Genomic DNA, 19,008 nt, shown 5'->3' on the forward strand with positions numbered 1-19,008 from the left:
TTCCCGATGTTGGGGGAGTCCAAAACCAGGGGCCACTGTTTAAGAATAAGGAGTAAGCCATTTAGAACGGAGACGAGGAAACAATTTTTCTCGTCTCCGGTGAGAGTGGTGAGTCTGTGGAGTTCTCTGCCTCAGAGGGCGGTGGAGTTCAGGTTCTCTGGATGCTTTCAAGAGAGAGCCAGATGGGGCTCTTAAAATTAGCGGAGTCAGGGGATATGGGGAGAAGGCAGGAACGGGGTATGGATTGGGGATGATCAGCCATGATCACATTGAATGGTGGTGCTGACTCGAAGGGCCGAATGGCCTCCTCCTGCACCTATTGTCTATTGTCTATTGAAATATGAGATGCTTCTCCTCCAATTTGCGGTGGGACTCACGCTGGCCATGGAGGAGGCCCAGGACTGAAAGGTTGGAATTGGAATGGGAGGGGGAGTTGAAGTGCTGAGCCACCGGAAGATCAGGTTGGACTGATCGAACTGAGTGGAATAAAAGGAAGTAGTTTCAGAAAGGAGATGAGGAGGAAACCCTGAAATTGTTGAATTGAAGCTGCCCTGAGGATATCAGAGGGGAAGAGGGTGTTGCTGAGCCACTGTGTAGGGGTGAGCGGACTGATCTGTTTCTCTCTCGTAGCCCCAGAACAGTCTGCCTGACATTGTGATCTGGATGCTCCAAGGAGACCGACGGATCGCCTACCATCGGATTCCTGCTCACGAGGTCCTCTACTCCAGGAGAAGTCCCAGCTGTCACGGTAAACACTGCGGAGCCTTGCAGACCATCTACCTCAAGGTGAGAGGCTGGTGGCACTCGGTGGGGATGGTGCTGTGTCCATTGAATGGTGTCCATTGGGAGTGTGTCCATTGGGGAGTGTGTCCATTGGGGAGTGTGTCCGTTGAATGGTGTCCATTGGGAGTGTGTCCATTGGGAGTGTGTCCATTGGGAGTGTGTCCATTGGGAGTGTGTCCATTGGGGAGTGTGTCCATTGGGAGTGTGTCCATTGGGAGTGTGTACATTGGGGAGTGTGTCCATTGGGGAGTGTGTACATTGGGGAGTGTGTACATTGGGGAATGTGTCCATTGGGGAGTGTGTCCATTGGGGAGTGTGTCCATTGGGAGTGTGTACATTGGGGAATGTGTCCATTGGGGAATGTGTACATTGGGGAGTGTGTCCGTTGGGGAGTGTGTCCATTGGGGAGTGTGTCCATTGGGGAGTGTGTGTGTTGGGAGTGTGTACATTGGGGAGTGTGTCCATTGGGGAGTGTGTCCATTGGGGAGTGTGTCCATTGGGGAGGGGGGTGTGTCCATTGGGAGTGTGTGTCCATTGGGGAGTGTGTCCATTGGGAGTGTGTCTATTGGGAGTGTGTCATTGGGAGTGGGTCCATTGGGGAGTGTGTCCAATGGGGAGTGTGCCATTGGGGAGTGTGTACATTGCGGAGTGTGTACATTGGGGAGTGTGTCTATTGGGAGTGTGTCCATTGGGGAGTGTGTCCATTGGGGAGTGTGTCCATTGGGGAATGTGTCCATTGGGGAGTGTGTACATTGGGGAATGTGTCCATTGGGGAATGTGTACATTGGGGAGTGTGTCCATTGGGGAGTGTGTCCATTGGGGAGTGTGTGCATTGGGGAGTGTGTCCATTGGGGAGTGTGTCCATTGGGGAGTGTGTACATTGGGGAATGTGTCCATTGGGGAGTGTGTACATTGGGGAGTGTGTCCGTTGGGGAATGTGTCCATTGGGGAGTGTGTACATTGGGGAGTGTGTACATTGGGGGGAGTGTGTGTGTTGGGGAGTGTGTCCATTGGGGAGTGTGTGTGTGTGGGGAGTGTGTACATTGGGGAGTGTGTCCATTGGGGAGTGTGTACATTGGGGAATGTGTCCATTGGGGAGTGTGTACATTGGGGAGTGTGTACATTGGGGAGTGTGTGTGTTGGGGAGTGTGTCCATTGGGGAGTGTGTGTGTTGGGGAGTGTGTACATTGGGGAGTGTGTCCATGGGGGAGTGTGTCCATTGGGGAGTGTGTCCATTGGGGAGTGTGTCCATTGGGGAGTGTGTCCATTGGGGAGTGTGTCCATTGGGAGTGTGTCCATTGGGGAGTGTGTCCATTGGGGTGTGTGTGTTGGGGAGGTGTCCCATTGGGGAGTGTGTCCATTGGGGAGTGTGTCCATTGGGAGTGTGTCCATTGGGGAGTGTGTACATTGGGGAGTGTGTGTGTTGGGGGAATGTGTCCATTGGGGGGTGTGTCCATTGGGGAGTGTGTCCGTTGGGGAGTGTGTCCATTGGGGAGTGTGTCCATTGGGGAGTGTGTCCATTGGGGAATGTGTGCGTTGGGGAGTGTGTTCATTGGGGAGTGTGTACATTGGGGAGTGTGTCCATTGGGGAGTGTGTCCATTGGGGAGTGTGTCCGTTGGGGAGTGTGTCCAGTGGGGAGTGTGTCCAATGGGGAGTGTGTCCATTGGGGAGTGTGTCCATTGGGGAGTGTGTGTGTGGGGGAGTGTGTCCAATTGGGGAGTGTGTCCATTGGGGAGTGTGTTCGTTGGGGAGTGTGTCCATTGGGGAGTGTGTCCATTGGGGAGTGTGTCCATTGGGGAGTGTGTCCATTGGGGAGTGTGTCCATTGGGAGGGTGTGTGTTGGGGAGTGTGTCCTTTGGGGAGTGTGTACATTGGGGAGTGTGTACATTGGGGAGTGTGTGCATTGGGGAGTGTGTCCATTGGGGAGTGTGTGCGTTGGGGAGGGTGTACATTGGGGCGTGTGTCCATTGGGGGGTGTGTCCATTGGGGGAGTGTGTCCATTTGGGGAATGTGTCCATTGGGGAGTGTGTCCGTTGGGGAGTGTGTCCATTGGGGAGTGTGTCCATTGGGGAGTGTGTCCATTGGGGAGTGTGTACATTGGGGAGTGTGTACCATTGGGGAGTGTGTCCGTTGGGGAGTGTGTCCATTGGGGAGTGTGTCCATTGGGGAGTGTGTGTCCATTGGGGAGTGTGTGTGTTGGGGAGTGTGTGTGTGTATTGGGGAGTGTGTCCATTGGGGAGTGTGTCCATTGGGGGTGTGTGTGTTGGGGAGTGTGTGTGTTGGGGAGTGTGTGCATTGGGGAGTGTGTCCATTGGGGAGTGTGTCCATTGGGGAGTGTGTCCATTGGGGAGTGTGTCCATTGGGGAGTGTGTCCATTGGGGAGTGTGTCCATTGGGGAGTGTGTCCATTGGGGAGTGTGTCCATTGGGGAGTGTGTCCATTGGGGAGTGTGTCCATTGGGGAGTGTGTCCATTGGGGAGTGTGTCCGTTGGGGGGAGTGGGTCCATTGGGGAGTGTGTCCATTGGGGAGTGTGTCCATTGGGGAGTGTGTGCATTGGGGAGTGTGTCCGTTGGGGAGTGTGTGTGTTGGGGAGTGTGTGCGTTGGGGAGTGTGTGCGTTGGGGAGTGTGTCCATTGGGGAGTGTGTCCATTGGGGAGTGTGTCCATTGGGGAGTGTGTCCATTGGGGGGTGTGTCTGTTGGGGAGTGTGTCCATTGGGGAGTGTGTGTGTTGGGGAGTGTGTCCATTGGGGAGTGTGTCCATTGGGGAGTGTGTCCATTGGGGAGTGTGTCCGTTGGGGAGTGTGTCCATTGGGGAGTGTGTCCGGTGGGGAGTGTGTCCATTGGGGAGTGTGTGTCCATTGGGAGTGTGTCCATTGGGGAGTGTGTCCATTGGGGAGTGTGTGTGTTGGGGAGTGTGTACATTGGGAGTGTCCATTGGGAGTGTGTCCATTGGGAGTGTGTCCATTGGGAGTGTGTGTGTTGGGGAGTGTGTCAATTGGGGAGTGTGTCCATTGGGGAGTGTGTCCATTGGGGAGTGTGTCTAATGTGTACATTGGGGAGTGTGTCCATTGGGGAGTGTGTCCATTGGGGAATGTGTCCATTGGGGAGGGGAATGTGTACATTGGGGAATGTGTCCATTGGGGAGTGTGTACATTGGGGAAGTGTGTCCATTGGGGAGTGTGTCCATTGGGGAGTGTGTCCATTGGGGAGTGTGTCCGTTGGGGAGTGTGTCCATTGGGGAGTGTGCACATTGGGGAATGTGTCCATTGGGGAGTGTGTCCATTGGGGGGTGTGTCCATTGGGGGAGTGTGTACATTGGGGAGTGTGTCCATTGGGGAGTGTGTACATTGGGGAGTGTGTACATTGGGGAATGTGTCCATTGGGGAGTGTGTTCATTGGGGGTGTGTGTGTCCATTGGGGGAGTGTGTCCATTGGGGAAGTGTGTACATTGGGGAGTGTGTCCATTGGGGAGTGTGTCCATTGGGGAGTGTGTCCATTGGGGAGTGTGCACATTGGGGAATGTGTCCATTGGGGAGTGTGTCCATTGGGGAGTGTGTCCATTGGGGAGTGTGTCCATTGGGGAGTGTGTGTGTTGGGGAGTGTGTACATTGGGGAGTGTGTCATTGGGGAGTGTGTCCATTGGGGAGTGTGTCCATTGGGGAGTGTGTCCATTGGGGAGTGTGGGGAGTGTGTCCATTGGGGAGTGTGTCCATTGGGGAGTGTGTGCGTTGGGGAGTGTGTCCATTGGGGAGTGTGTGTATGGGGGAGTGTGTCCATTGGGAGTGTGTCCATTGGGGAGTGTGTGTCCATTGGGGAGTGTGTGTGTGTTGGGGAGTGTGTCCATTGGGGAGTGTGTGCGTTGGGGAGTGTGTCCATTGGGGAGTGTGTCCATTGGGGAGTGTGTGTGTTGGGGAGTGTGTCCACTGGGGAGTGTGTCCATTGGGGAGTGTGTCCATTGGGGAGTGTGTGTGTCCATTGGGGGAGTGTGTCCATTGGGGAGTGTGTCCATTGGGGAGTGTGTGTCCATTGGGAGTATGTCCATTGGGAGTGTGTCCATTGGGAGTGTGTCCATTGGGGAGTGTGTGTGTTGGGGGAGTGTGTCCATTGGGGAGTGTGTCCATTGGGGAACAAATTGGGGAGTGTGTGTCCATTGGGAGTGTGTCCATTGGGGAGTGTGTTGTGTTGGGGAGTGTGTCCATTGGGGAGTGTGTCCATTGGGAGTGTGTCCATTGGGGAGTGTGTCCATTGGGGAGGTGTGTCCATTGGGGGGTGTGTGGTTGGGGAATGTGTCCATTGGGAGTGTGTCCATTGGGGGGTGTGACATCCATTGGGGAGTGTGTGTCCATTGGGGAGTGTGTCCATTGGGGTATGAGTCCATTGGGAGTGTGTCCATTGGGAGTGTGTCCATTGGGGAGTGTGTCCATTGGGAGTGTGTCCATTGGGGGAGTGTGTCCATGGGAGTGTGTACATTGGGGAGTGTGTGTGTTGGGGAGTGTGTCCATTGGGGGAGTGTGTCCATTGGGGAGTGTGTCCATTGGGGAGTGTGTCCATTGGGGAGTGTGTACATTGGGGGAGTGTGTCCATTGGGAAGTGTGTCCATTGGGGAGTGTGTCCATTGGGGAGTGTGTCCATTGGGGTATGTCCATTGGGAGTGTGTCCATTGGGAGTGTGTCCATTGGGGAGTGTGTCCATTGGGGAGTGTGTCCATTGGGGGAGTGTGTCCATTGGGGAGTGTGTACATGGGGAGTGTCGTGTGTTGGGGAGTGTGTGGTTGGGGAGTGTGTCCATTGGGGAGTGTGTCCGTTGGGAGGTCCATTGGGAGTTGGGGAGTGTGTCCATTGGGAGTGTGTCCATTGGGGAGTGTGTACATTGGGGAGTGTGTGTGTGTTGGGGAGTGTGTCCATTGGGGAGTGTGTCCGTTGGGAGTGTGTACATTGGGGAGTGTGTGTTGGGAGTGTGTCCATTGGGGAGTGTGTCCATTGGGGAGTGTGTACATTGGGGAGTGTGTGCCATTGGGGAGTGTTACATTGGGGACCTGTGTACATTGGGAGTGTGTCCATTGGGGAGTGTGTGTCCATTGGGGAGTGTGTCCATTGGGGAGTGTGTCCATTGGGAGTGTGTCCATTGGGGAGTGTGTCCATTGGGGGGTGTGTCCATTGGGGAGTGTGTCCATTGGGGAATGGGTCCATTGGGGATGTGTCCATTGGGAGTGTGTCCATTGGGGAGTGTGTCCATTGGGGAGTGTGTCCATTGGGGAGTGCGTCCCTTGGGGAGTGTGTCCCTTGGGGAGTGTGTCCATTGGGGAGTGCGTACATTGGGGAGTGCGTCCATTGGGGAGTGTGTCCATTGGGGAGTGTGTACATTGGGGAGTGTGTCCATTGGGGAGTGTGCCCATTGGGGAGTGTGTTCATTTTTTTCCCCATACAAAATGCTTTTATTCAGAACAAACAAAAATACAAAGTAGTAACACGATCAGAGAATGCCTATATTGGCATTTTACAAACAAAGTTATCAAATTAAAATATTAACATTTTTAATCAATAATACATTCGACCCCCCACGGGGACCAGCGTTGACGGAAGGCCTCCAGAGTCCTCGTGTACACCACGTGTTCCCTCTCTAGGGACACGCAAGCATGGACGTAGGCCCGGAAGAGGTGCAGGCGGTCGACCCTGGTGCAGCCGGTGACTGCCCGCTGCCTGGACCCGCCAATGGCCATCTTAGCCAGGCCCAGGAGCAGACGGACAGGGAGATCCCACCTTCCCTCCCGACCTTCCCCCTCTGTACTGGGTGCCCAAATATCAGGAGTGTGGGGCGAAAATGTGTCCATTGTGGAGTGTGTCCATTCGGGGAGCGTGTCCATTCGGGCAGTGTTGTGCCCATTAGCAGGTGTTCCCATTGGGGGAGATGCATCCCTTGTTCTTCCCGCTGGAATACTGGCGACCTATCACAGAGTGATCTCGCTGGGCCATTGCGGAGTGGGTAGCCACTCAGTGGCCAGCGGCTCTGGGTATCAAAAGCAAAACAGCGCAGTTGCTGGAAATCCGACTTTGAGAGAAAGTCATGTTTCGGGTAATGTTCAGCAGGTCAGGCAGGGGCTGTGGAGGAAAACTGAGAGAAAGTCAGTCAAGTCAAGTCACATTTATTTACATAGCACATTTAAAAAAAAACAACTCTCGTTGGCCAAAGTGCTTTACATTTGTTATAAGAAGGTGGACTTGGGGAAGGAGGGGGAGCGGGGAACAGAGAGGGTCGGGTAGAAAATACAACCAAGAGACATCTTAAGGATGACAAAAAGTGGGCCATGTCGAGAGAGTTGTCCATTCTTAGTTGAGTCCATCAGTTTCAGTTTAGTTTATTGTCACGTGTACCGAGGTACAGTGAAAAGCTTTTGTTGCTTCATATGTTGATAATGGCAAGTCAATGCATGATTATAATTGAGCCATTTACAGTGTACACATACATGACAATAGACCATAGACAATAGGTGCAGGAGTAGGCCATTCGGCCCTTCGGCCCTTCGAGCCAGCACTACCATTCAATGTGATCATGGCTGATCATCCCCAATCAGTACCCCGTTCCTGCCTTCTCCCCATATCTCCTGACTCCACTATCTTAAAGAGCCCTATCTAGCTCTCTCTTGAAAGTATCCAGAGAACCGGCCTCCACCACCCTCTGAGGGAAAGGATTCCACAGAATCACAACTTTCTGTGTGAAAAAGTGTTTCCTAGTCTCCGTTCAAAATGGAGTTGGATGATCAGCCATGATCATATTGAATGGCGGTGCAGGCTCGAAGGGCCGAATGGCCTACTCCTGCACCTAATTTCTATGTTTCTATGTAAAATGGCTTACTCCTTATTCTTAAAATGTGGCCCCTGGTTCTGGACTCCCCAAACTTCGGGAACATGTTTCCTGCTTCTAGCGTGTCCAAAACCTTAATAATCTTATATGTTTCAATAAGATACCCTCTCCATCCTTCTAAACTCCAGAGTGTAAAAGCCCAGGCACTCCATTCTCTCAGCATATGACAGTCCCGCCATCCCGGGAATTAACCTTGTGAACCTACACTGCACTCCCTCAATAGCAAGAATGTCCTTCCTTAAATTTGGAGACCAGAACTGCACACAATACTCCAGGTGTTGTCTCACTAGGGCCCTATACAACTGCAGAAGGACTTCTTTACTTAATTCCTCTTGTTTTGAACGCCATTCCCTTTCTTCAATGCCTGCTGTACCTGCATGCTTACTTTCATTGACTGATGTACAAGGACCCCCAGATTCCGTTGTACTTCCCCTTTTCCCAACGTGACACCATTTAGATAATAATCCGCCTTCCTGTTTTTGCTACCGAACTGGATAACCTCCCATTAATCCACATTAAACTGCATCTGCCATGCATCTGCCCACTCCCCCAACCTGTCCAAGTCACCCTGTATTCTCATAGCATCCTCCTCACAGTTCACACTGCCACCCAGCTTTGTGTCATCTGCAAATTTGCTGATGTTACTTTGAATCCCTTCATCTAAATCATTGATATATATTGTAAATAGCTGCGGTCCCAGCACCGAGCCTTGCAGTAATACACCACTAGTCACTTATAAGGGAATAACATTTAGTGCAAGGTAAAGTCCAGAAAGTCAGAAAAATAGTATTAGGGTCTCCAATGAGGTAGATGGTAGCTCAGGACCGCTCTCTAGTTGGTGAGAGGATGGTTCAGTTGCCTGATAACAGCCGGGAAGAAACTGTCCCTGAATCTGGAGGTGTGCGTTTTCACACTTCTGTACCTCTTGCCTGATGGGAGAGGGGAGAAGAGGGAGTGACCGGGGTGAGACTGGTCCTTGATGATGCTGCTGGCCTTGCCGAGGCAGCGTGAGGTGTAGATGGAGTCAATGGAAGGGAGGTCGGTTTGTGCGATGGTCTGGGCTGCGTCCACAATTCGCTGCAATTTCTTGCGGTCTTGGATGGAGCTGTTCCCAAACCGTGCTGTGATGCATCCCGATAAAATGCTTCCTGCGGCGCATCTGTAGAAGTTGGTGAGAGTTGTAGGGGACATGCCGAACTCTCTAAGCCTTGTAAGGAAGTAGAGGCGTCGGTGTGCTTTCTTGGTCGTTGCTTCAGTATGGGTGGTCCAGGAGAAGTTGTTGGTGATATTGACTCCTGGGAATGTGAAGCTTTCAACCATCTCCACTTCAGCGCCGTCAATGCAGACTGGGGTGTGTGAACCGCTTCACTTCCTGACGTCCATCACTATCTCCTTTGTCTTGCTGACGTTGAGAGAAAGGTTGTTGGCTGGACACCAGGACACGAGGTTCTCGATCTCCTCCCTGTACTCTGTCTCATCATCATTTGATATACGGCCCACAATGGTGGTGTCGTCTGTGAATTTGTAAATTGAATTAGATTTGTACCCGGCTGCACAGTGGTGGGTTTACAAGAGGTAAAGATGGGGGCTGAGAACACAGCCTTGTGGAGTCCCAGTGTTGAGGATTATGCTGGAGGATGATCTGTCCACTATCCTCACTAGATTGCATGGCCTGTTCAGCGCATGTGTATCCATCAGGTGGAGCATCAATGAGAAACACAGTTGACATGACAACTCAATGTCAGTTGTACAGAGCCCTAGTGAGACCACACCTGGAGTATTGTGTGCAGTTTTGGTCCCCTAATTTGAGGAAGGACCTTCTTGCTATTGAGGGAGTGCAGCGTAGGTTTACAAGGTTAATTCCCGGGATGGCGGGACTGTCATATGCTGAGAGAATGGAGTGGCTGGGCTTGTATACTCTGGAGTTTAGAAGGATGAGAGGAGATCTCGTTGAAACATATAAGATTATTAAGGGCTTGGACACGCTAGAGGCAGGAAACATGTTCCCGATGTTGGGGGAGTCCAGAACCAGGGGCCACAGTTTAAAAATAAGGGGTAAGCCATTTAGAACGGAGACGAGGAAACACTTTTTCACACAGAGAGTTGTGAGTCTGTGGAATTCTCTGCCTCAGAGGGCGGTGGAGGCCAGTTCTCTGGATGCTTTCAAGAGAGAGCTTGATAGGGCTCTTAAAGATAGCGGAGTCAGGGGATATGGGGAGAAGGTAGGAACGGGTTACTGATAGGGGACGATCAGCCATGATCACAATGGATGGTGGTGCTGGCTCGAAGGGCCGAATGGCCTACTCCTGCACCTGTTGTCTATTGTCTATTATCTATTGTCCCACGGTGATTTTTTCGGCAACCGCCGACGTCATATCAGTTTCGCCGAAAGATTTTGAACATTTCAAAATCCAGCGGAGACAATAAAGATGTTGCGACACTTGAAAAAAACGCCGCACGTCAATACGTCGTCACGCTGCAAAATTTATCTTGACCTGATACGTCAATCATTTGTTGTCGGCAGTCTGCCGAAAAAAAATGACAATTGGATTGAATCTGAATGTCGAACTGACCATAATGCCGGCTGAGCTTGTAAAATTCAGCAAGTGGGACGGGCCTCATGGACAATAGTAATAGACATAGGTGCAGGAGTAGGCCATTCAGCCCTTCGAGCCAGCACCGCCATTCAATGTGATCATGGCTGATCATCCACAATCAGTACCCCGTTCCTGCCTTCTCCCCATATCCCCTGACTCCGCTATTTTTAAGAGCACTATCTAGCACTCTCTTGAAAGCATCCAGAGAAGCTGCCACCACTGAGGCAGAGAATTCCACAGACTCACCACTCTCTGTGAGAACAAGTGTTTCCTCGTCTCCGTTCTAAATGGCTTATTCCTTATTCTTAAACTGTGTGGCTCCTGGTTCTGGACTCCCTCAACATTGGGAACATGTTTCCTGCTTCCAGCGTGTCCAAGCCCTTAACAATCTTATACAATACAATACAATACAATACAATACAATACCATTTATTTGTCATTTGAACCTTACATGAGGTTCAAACAAAATTTGGTTTCAATATGTTTCAATAAGATCTACTCTCATCCTTCTAAACTCCAGAGTGTACAAGCCCAGCTGCTCCATTCTCTCACCATATGACAGTTCCGCCATCCCGGGAATTAACCTTGTAAACCTACGCTGCACTCCCTCAATAGCAAGAATGTCCTTCCTTAAATTTGGAGACCAGAACTGCAAACAATACTCCAGGTGTGGTCTCACTAGGGCCCTATACAACCGCAGAAGGACCTCTTTATTTAATTCCTCTTGTTTTGAAGACCAAGTGCAGAAGGACCTCTTTGCTCCTATATTCGATGGACACACTCCTCTTGGGGCGTCTACTGTACTGCATGCACTGAGCTAAATGTCTACAGCCCTACTCCTCTTCAATCCCCAGCACCCAAGAGGCGGTTCCAAGATCGGCAAGATCCCGGCGCAGGTTCGAGTGAGGATTTGGCTCGGAATGGCCACGGACAGCAAGGAATTCAGCCAGTTCACCGAGGGCAAGCTGTCCGTCTTCGCCGAGACCGTGAGTCCCACCGGCCTCGTGGAGTAACCGGGGCGAGGATCGCAGCGTCGCGCAGCGTGGAAACAGGCCCTTCGGCCCACATGTCCCAACCACTAGTCCCACCTGCCCGCGTTTGGCCAACATCCCTCCTTACATGTCCTGTCCATGTACCTGTCTAACTGCTTCCTCACCCTTCCGATAGGTCGTAAGGTCTTAATTGATAGGAACGGAATTAGGCCATTCGGCCCATCAAGTCTATTCTGCCATTCAATCTATCTCTCCCACCCAACCCCATTCTCCTGCCTGCTCCCCATAACCCCTGACACCCGTACTAACCAGAAATTATCAATCTCTGCCTTAGGAATATCCACTGACTTGGCCTCCACAGCCTTCTGTGGCAAAGAATTCCACAGATTCACCACCCTCTGACTAAAGACATTCCTCCTACCTAAAAGAACGTCCTATAATTCTGAGGCTGTGTCCTCTAGTCCTGGACTCTCCCACTAGTGGAAACATCCTCTCCACATCCACTCTATCCAAGCCTTTCACTATTCTGTACGTTCCAATGATGCCCCCCCCCCTCCCCCCCCCCCCCAACATTCTAAACAGGCCCAGTGTGTACAGGCCCAGTGTGTACAGGCCCAGTGAGTACAGGCCCAGTGTGTACAGGCCCAGTGTGTACAGGCCCAGTGTGTACAGGCCCAGTGAGTACAGGCCCAGTGTGTGTACAGGCCCAGTGTGTACAGGCCCAGTGTGTACAGGCCCAGTGTGTACAGGCCCAGTGTGTACAGGCCCAGTGTGTACAGGCCCAGTGTGTACAGGCCCAGTGTGTACAGGCCCAGTGAGTACAGGCCCAGTGTGTACAGGCCCAGTGTGTACAGGCCCAGTGTGTACAGGCCCAGTGAGTACAGGCCCAGTGTGTACAGGCCCAGTGAGTACAGGCCCAGTGTGTACAGGCCCAGTGTGTACAGGCCCAGTGTGTACAGGCCCAGTGTGTACAGGCCCAGTGAGTACAGGCCCAGTGTGTACAGGCCCAGTGTGTACAGGCCCAGTGTGTACAGTCCCAGTGTGTACAGTCCCAGTGTGTACAGGCCCAGTGTGTACAGGCCCAGTGTGTACAGGCCCAGTGTGTAGTACAGGCCCAGTGTGTACAGGCCCAGTGTGTACAGGCCCAGTGTGTACAGGCCCAGTGTGTACAGGCAGGCCCAGTGTGTACAGGCCCAGTGTGTACAGGCCCAGTGTGTACAGGCCCAGTGTGTACAGGCCCAGTGTGTACAGTCCCAGTGAGTACAGGCCCAGTGTGTACAGTCCCAGTGTGTACAGGCCCAGGTGTGTACAGGCCCAGTGAGTACAGGCCCAGTGAGTACAGGCCCAGTGTGTACAGGCCCAGTGTGTACAGGCCCAGTGAGTACAGGCCCAGTGTGTACAGGCCCAGTGAGTACAGGCCCAGTGTGTACAGTCCCAGTGAGTACAGGCCCAGTGTGTACAGACCCAGTGTGTACAGGCCCAGTGTGTACAGGCCCAGTGTGTACAGGCCCAGTGCCGACACATGCTATGTTAACCCACTCATTCCTGGGTTCGTTCTTGTAAACCTCCTCTGGATCCTCTCCAGAGCCAGCACATCCTTCCTCAGATATGGGCGCCAAAACGGCTCCGAATATTCCAAATGCGGCCTGACCAGAGCCTCCTCATCCACTCTCCAGGGACAGTCCCTGTCTCAACTACCTCTTCCGGCAGCTTGTTCCATACACCCACCACCCTTTGTGTAAAAACGCTGCCACTCAGGTACCTATTGTATCTTTCCCCCCCCTCACCTTAAAGCTGTGTCCTCTAGTCCCTGGGTCTCCAACTCTGGGCGAGAGACTCCCCAACTGCCCGATCTATTCCTCTCATGATTATGAATCCCTCTATGAGTTCACCCCTCATCCTCCTGCTCTCCAAGAAATAGAGTCCCAGCCTACTCGACCTCTCCCTGTAGCTCACACCCTTGGGTTCGAGTACCCCTAAGGTCAGGGTACTGGTGACCAGTGAAAACCTGAAATAGGGACAGAAAGGGGAGAGTGAGGACCTCTCAGTAGCTCAAACCAGATGATAGTGAGTTAGAGTCAGCAAGCCATTCAGCCCACCTTATCCATGTCTACCATGGGCCAGTCCTGTATGTTGGCACTTGGCCCATAGCCCCCTAAACCCTTCCTTGGAAGAGCAATCCAACTCATACAGGGGGTCTCACAGTGAAACAGCGTGGAAACAGGCCCTTCGGCCCAACTTGCCCATAGCAGCCAACACATGTCCCATCTACACTAGCCCCACCAGTGTGCGTTTGGCCCATATCTCTCCAAACCTGTCCTATCCATGTACCCGTCCAACGGTTTTTTTTAAACATTGTGGTAATAATTTTGATAAATGCTTTTGAAAATCTTCATTGGATCTGTTTCTGTAGCTCATTCAAAATAGGAACTGACCCCTGAGTGAAAATGTTGCCCCCCTGAGGTCCCTCTTAAATCTCTCCCCTCTCACCTTAAGCCTGTGCCCTCTTGTTTTAGAATCCTCTTGCCTGGGAAAAAGACTATCAGCATTCACTTTATCCATGCCCCTCATGATCTTGTACACCTCAATAATATCGGCACGGTGGCGCAGCGGTAGAGTTGCTGCCTCACAGCGCCAGAGACCCAGGTTCGAACCTGACTACGGGTGCTGTCTGTACGGAGTTTGCACGTTCTCCCCGTGACCTGCGTGGGTTTTCTCCGGGTGCTCCGGTTTCCTCCCAAAGACAGTGCAGGTTTGTAGGTTAATTGGCTTCGGTAAAATTATAAACTGGACCTGCACGTCTTTGCAGTGTGGGAGGAAACCGGAGCACCCGGAGAAAACCCACGCAGGTCACGGGGAGAACGTGCAAACTCCGTACAGACAGCACCCGTGGTCAGGATCGAACCCATATCTCCGGCGCTGTAAGGCAGCCGCCCTGGTCTGTCCTTCACGCCAATTCACTGATGTAGATCCTTGGGTTTTGGAATGTGTAGGAAGGAACAGCAGATGCTGGTTTAAACTGAAGATAGACACAAAAAGCTGGAGTAACTCAGCGTGACGGGCGTTATCTCTGGAGAGAAGGAATGGGTGGAATGTTTTCGGGCCGAGACCCTTCTTCAGCCAGAAACCTACTTTTTGTGTCGATCTTGAGTGTTAGAAACCACGGTGTTTCTGCCTTACAGAGCTTGCAGCGCCAGAGACCCGGGTTCCATCCCGACCACGGGCGCTGTCTGTACGGAGTTTGCACGTTCTCCCCGTGACCTGCGTGGGTTTTCTCAGTTTACTCGGTTTCCTCCCACACTCCAAAGACGTGCAGGTTTGCAGGTTAATTGGCTTGGTGCATGTGTAAATTGTCCCTAGTGTGTGTAGGATAGTGCTAGTGTGCGGGGATCGCTGGTCGGTGCGGGCTCGGTGGGCCAAAGGGCCTGTTTCCGCGCTGTATCTCTAAAATGAAATACAAAAAAATAAAAGCCTCGGCTCGCTGACGGAAGTCCATTTTTTTTTGCACACAGTATGAAAATCAGGTCAAGCTGGCACTGGTGGGTAATTGGGGCACGACCGGCCTCACATACCCCAAATTCACCAACGTTACCGGAAAGATCAAGCTGCCTAAGGACTCCTTCCGACCTTCCACAGGCTGGGCTTGGGCCGGGGACTGGTTCATCAGTCCCGAGAAAACGTGAGTATCATTTTGTCATTGCCACTTGCGGGCGGAGCACCAAGGCAAATTCCTTGTATGTGAATCCTTGGCCAATAAACGTATTCTTTCATTCATTATTCATTCAGATGCTGGAGTAGGTGGAGGGGAAGGTCGTGTGGAGAAAGCAATGGGTCCTTAATTCAGATTCAGATTCAGATTCAATTTTAATTGTCATTGTCAGTGTACAGTACAGAGACAACGAAATGCATTTAGCATCTCCCTTGAAGAGCGACATAGCAAACGATTTGAATAAAAAAAAAAAAATAAGTGTCGGGGGGGGGGGGGGGGGGGGGGGGGGGGGGTGATTGGCACCGAGGTACGTTGTTTAGTAGAGTGACAGCGGCCGGAAAGAAGCTGTTCCTCGACCTGCTGGTTCGGCAACGGAGAGACCTGTAGCACAGCAACTTTTAAGCAACTTTTTAGGCGACTGCAGGAGGCTATGCGGTCGCCACATGTTCGCGAGGAATTTCCGCGTTCTGGGAACTGGTCACGGCCTCATTATGATCGCCGCGAATTTTTACGACAAGTTGAAAAATTAACGGCGTCCAGAATGAAACCGCCATGGAGAGTAGCGAGAATTCTCGTGCCAAAGGTGGGTCACCAGGAAGTCCTAGTGGGTCGCCAGGAGGTCGGAGGTTCTCGTAGGTTGTAGCCTGTGCTGACCGGTGAACTTCATTGTCTCATTGGGAAAAAAAAGCATAGGCAGTAGTGTTCAGAACCAAGGATAACCGACCGGTAATGTTAAATGTCCGCCGAACTTCACAGCCGTGTATCTCTGGCTTCTTAAAAGTTGTCTCCACTCCTTCTCCCTGCTCTCCCTCCTTCCCCACCCCCCTCCCCACTCTTTTAAAGGACTTACCATACACTGTGCTTTAGCCGCCTTAATTACAGTACCAACCTTCTTGTTCATCATGGTGTGTGTCTGTATCACCTTGGCTTTGCACCGTGTGAATTTTCACTCAGACAGCGCTACCCCCCCTCTTGCCCTGTCCCCCCCCCCCGTGCGTGTGTGTGTGTGTATGTGTGCGTGTGTGTGTGTGTGTGTGTGCGTGTGTGTGCGCGTGTGTGCGCGTGTGGGCAGGCACACATGTGTAGTGTGTGTGCTGTGTGTGTATGTGTGTGTGCGTGCACGTGTGTGCTATGTGTGTGTGCTATCTGTGTGTGTGTGCGTGTGTGCGTGTGCGTGTGCGTGTGCGTGTGCGTGTGTGTGTGCGTGTGTGTGCATGTGCCAGTCACTGTGTGGTGTGTGTGTGTGTGCGTGTGTGTGTGTGTGGTCTCTGCTCTCTAACACTGGTGTTGCTCTGGATTGCAGTCTGCTGTATGATGTTGATGCGGGCCACATGACTTTCGTGGAGGAGGTGTTTGAGAACCAGTTACGTCTGCCGGGTGGGCAGTGGATCCAGATGTCAGACGCCTACTCCGACATCGTAAGTCAGCTCATGAAGACACGGTACAATTCTGTAGGCTTTAGACTTTAGAGATACAGCACGGAAACAGGCCCTTCGGCTCACCGAGTCCGCGCTGACCAGCGATCATCCCGTACACTAGCACTATCCTACTCACAAGGGAAAATTCACAATCTTTTACCGAAACCAATTAAACCACAAGCCTGTTTAAGAAGGAACTGCAGATGCTGGAAAATCGAAGGTAGGAAAAATGCTGGAGAAACTCAGCGGGTGCAGCAGCATCTATGGAGCGAAGGAAATAGGCAACGTTTCGGGCCGAAACCCTTCTTCAAATTGATTTCCTTCCTGCCTATTTCCTTCGCTCCATAGATGCTGCCTCACCCGTTGAGTTTCTCCAGCATTTTTGTCTTCCTTCGATTTTCCAGCATCTGCAGTTCCTTCTTAAACATTTGGTCTACTCCACTGCGAAATCTTCTCAAGGTATGCCGATTTTGAAGAAGTTCTCCTCCCATCAGTCTGAAGACGGGTCTCGACCCGAAACGTTGCCTATTTCCTTCGCTCCATAGATGCTGCTGCACCCGCTGAGTTTCTCCAGCATTTTTGTCAAACTACAAACCTGAACAAGTCTTTGGAGTGTGGGAGGAAACCGGAGTACCTGGCGAAAACCCAGGCAGGGGACGGGGAGACTCCGTACAGACAGCGCCCATAGTCGGGATCGAACCTGGGTCCCTTGTGCTGTGAGGCGGCAAATCTACTGCAGGAAAAATGTTCCCAATGTTGGGCGAGTCCAGAACCAGGGGCCACAGTCTTAGAATAAAGGGGAGGCCATTTAAGACTGAGGTGAGAAAAAACGTTTTCACCCAGAGAGTTGTGAATTTGTGGAATTCCCTGCCACAGAGGGCAGTGGAGGCCAAGTCACTGGATGGATTTAAGAGAGAGTTACATCTAGCTCTAGGGGCTGGTGGAGTCAAGGGATATGGGGAGAAGGCAGGCACGGGTTATTGATTGGGGACGATCAGCCATGATCACAATGAATGGCAGTGCTGGCTCGAAGGGCCGAATGGCCTACTCCTGCACCTATTTTCTGTTTCTATGTAACTGCTGTGCCACGGTGCCACCACATAATGTACCGTTCCCAATGAAGGCCAATGTGCCAAGTGCCTTCTTCACCACCCTGCCCATCTGACTCACCAGAGAGTCATCGAGTCAAGCAGCGTGTAAACAGGAGGACAGTCAGCTCGGTCAATGCACAATGTGCAGAACGCCCCATGGACCTAACTTGCCCACACCGGCCAACATGCTCCATCTACACTAGTCCCACCTGCCTAGGGACCACCTTGGCGTTAGGAGGGAGAGATAAATCAGCCATGAGTGTATGGCGGAGTAGACTTGGCGGGACTGTCATATGCTGGGAGAATGGAGCAACTGGGCTTGTACACTCTGGAGTTTAGAAGAATGAGAGGGCATCTCATTGAAACATATAAGATTGTTAAGGGCTTGGACACGCTACAGGCAGGAAACATGTTCCCGATGTTGGGGGAGTCCAGAACCAGGGGCCACAGTTTAAGAATAAGGAGTAAGCCATTTAGAACGGAGACGAGGAAACACTTTTTCTCACAGAGAGTTGTGAGTCTGTGGAATTCTCTGCCACAGAGGGCGGTGGAGGCCGGTTCTCTGGATGCTTTCAAGAGAGAGCTAGATAGGGCTCTTAAAAATAGCAGAATCAGGGGATATGGGGAGAAGGCAGGAACGGGGTACTGATTGTAGATGATCAGCCATGATCACATTGAATGGCAGTGCTGGCTAGAAGGGCCGAATGGCCTCCTCCTTCACCTATTGTTCATTGTCTATTGAGGGGCCAAATGACCTAAGTCTGCTCCTATCACTTTTGAACATGATCTCTCCAGAGATCTCGTTCTGCAACATTCTCCAGGGATAGAAACATAGACAATAGGTGCAGGAGGAGGCCATCCGGTCCTTCATATAACCATATAACCATACAACAATTACAGCACGGAAACAGGCCATCTCGACCCTTCTAGTCCGTGCCGAACACATAATCTCCCCTAGTCCCATACACCTGCGCTCAGACCATAACCCTTCCATTCCCTTCCCGTCCATATAACTATCCAATTTATTTTTAAATGATAAAAACGAACCTGCCTCCACCACCTTCACTGGAAGCTCATTCCACACAGCCACCACTCTCTGAGTAAAGAAGTTCCCCCTCATGTTACCCCTAAACCTCTGTCCATTAATTCTGAAGTCATGTCCCCTTGTTTGAATCTTCCCTACTCTCAGTGGGAAAAGCTTTTCCACGTCAACTCTGTCTATCCCTCTCATCATTTTAAAAACCTTTATCAAGTCCCCCCTTAACCTTCTGCGCTCCAAAGAATAAAGCCCTAACTTGTTCAACCTTTTTCTGTAACTTAGTTGCTGAAACCCAGGCAACATTCTAGTAAATCTCCTCTGTACTCTCTCTATTTTGTTGACATCTATCCTATAATTAGGCGACCAAAATTGTACACCATACTCCAGAATTGGCCTCACCAATGCCTTGTACAATTTTAACATTACATCCCAACTTATTTACTCAATGCTCTGATTTATAAAGGCCAGCACACCAAAAGCTTTCTTTACCACCCTATCTACATGAGATTCCACTTT

The 19,008-nt window shown here is 51.6% G+C and overlaps 1 protein-coding gene across 1 annotated transcript in view; it reads left to right on the forward strand.

Moving 5' to 3' along the window:
- LOC129716209 (dysferlin-like) overlaps positions 1–19,008 on the forward strand; it is a 189,924-nt gene that overhangs the window by 31,193 nt on the left and 139,723 nt on the right. The window contains exons 11-14 of the mRNA XM_055666080.1: positions 631–786; positions 11,098–11,229; positions 14,748–14,914; positions 16,248–16,362. Of these exons, the coding sequence (XP_055522055.1) occupies positions 631–786; positions 11,098–11,229; positions 14,748–14,914; positions 16,248–16,362 (570 nt within the window). The remainder of the gene's footprint in view (positions 1–630; positions 787–11,097; positions 11,230–14,747; positions 14,915–16,247; positions 16,363–19,008) is intronic.

This window comes from Leucoraja erinacea, unplaced genomic scaffold (genome assembly GCF_028641065.1).
Source record: "Leucoraja erinacea ecotype New England unplaced genomic scaffold, Leri_hhj_1 Leri_187S, whole genome shotgun sequence".
In the NCBI taxonomy this organism is placed as follows: domain Eukaryota; kingdom Metazoa; phylum Chordata; class Chondrichthyes; order Rajiformes; family Rajidae; genus Leucoraja; species Leucoraja erinaceus.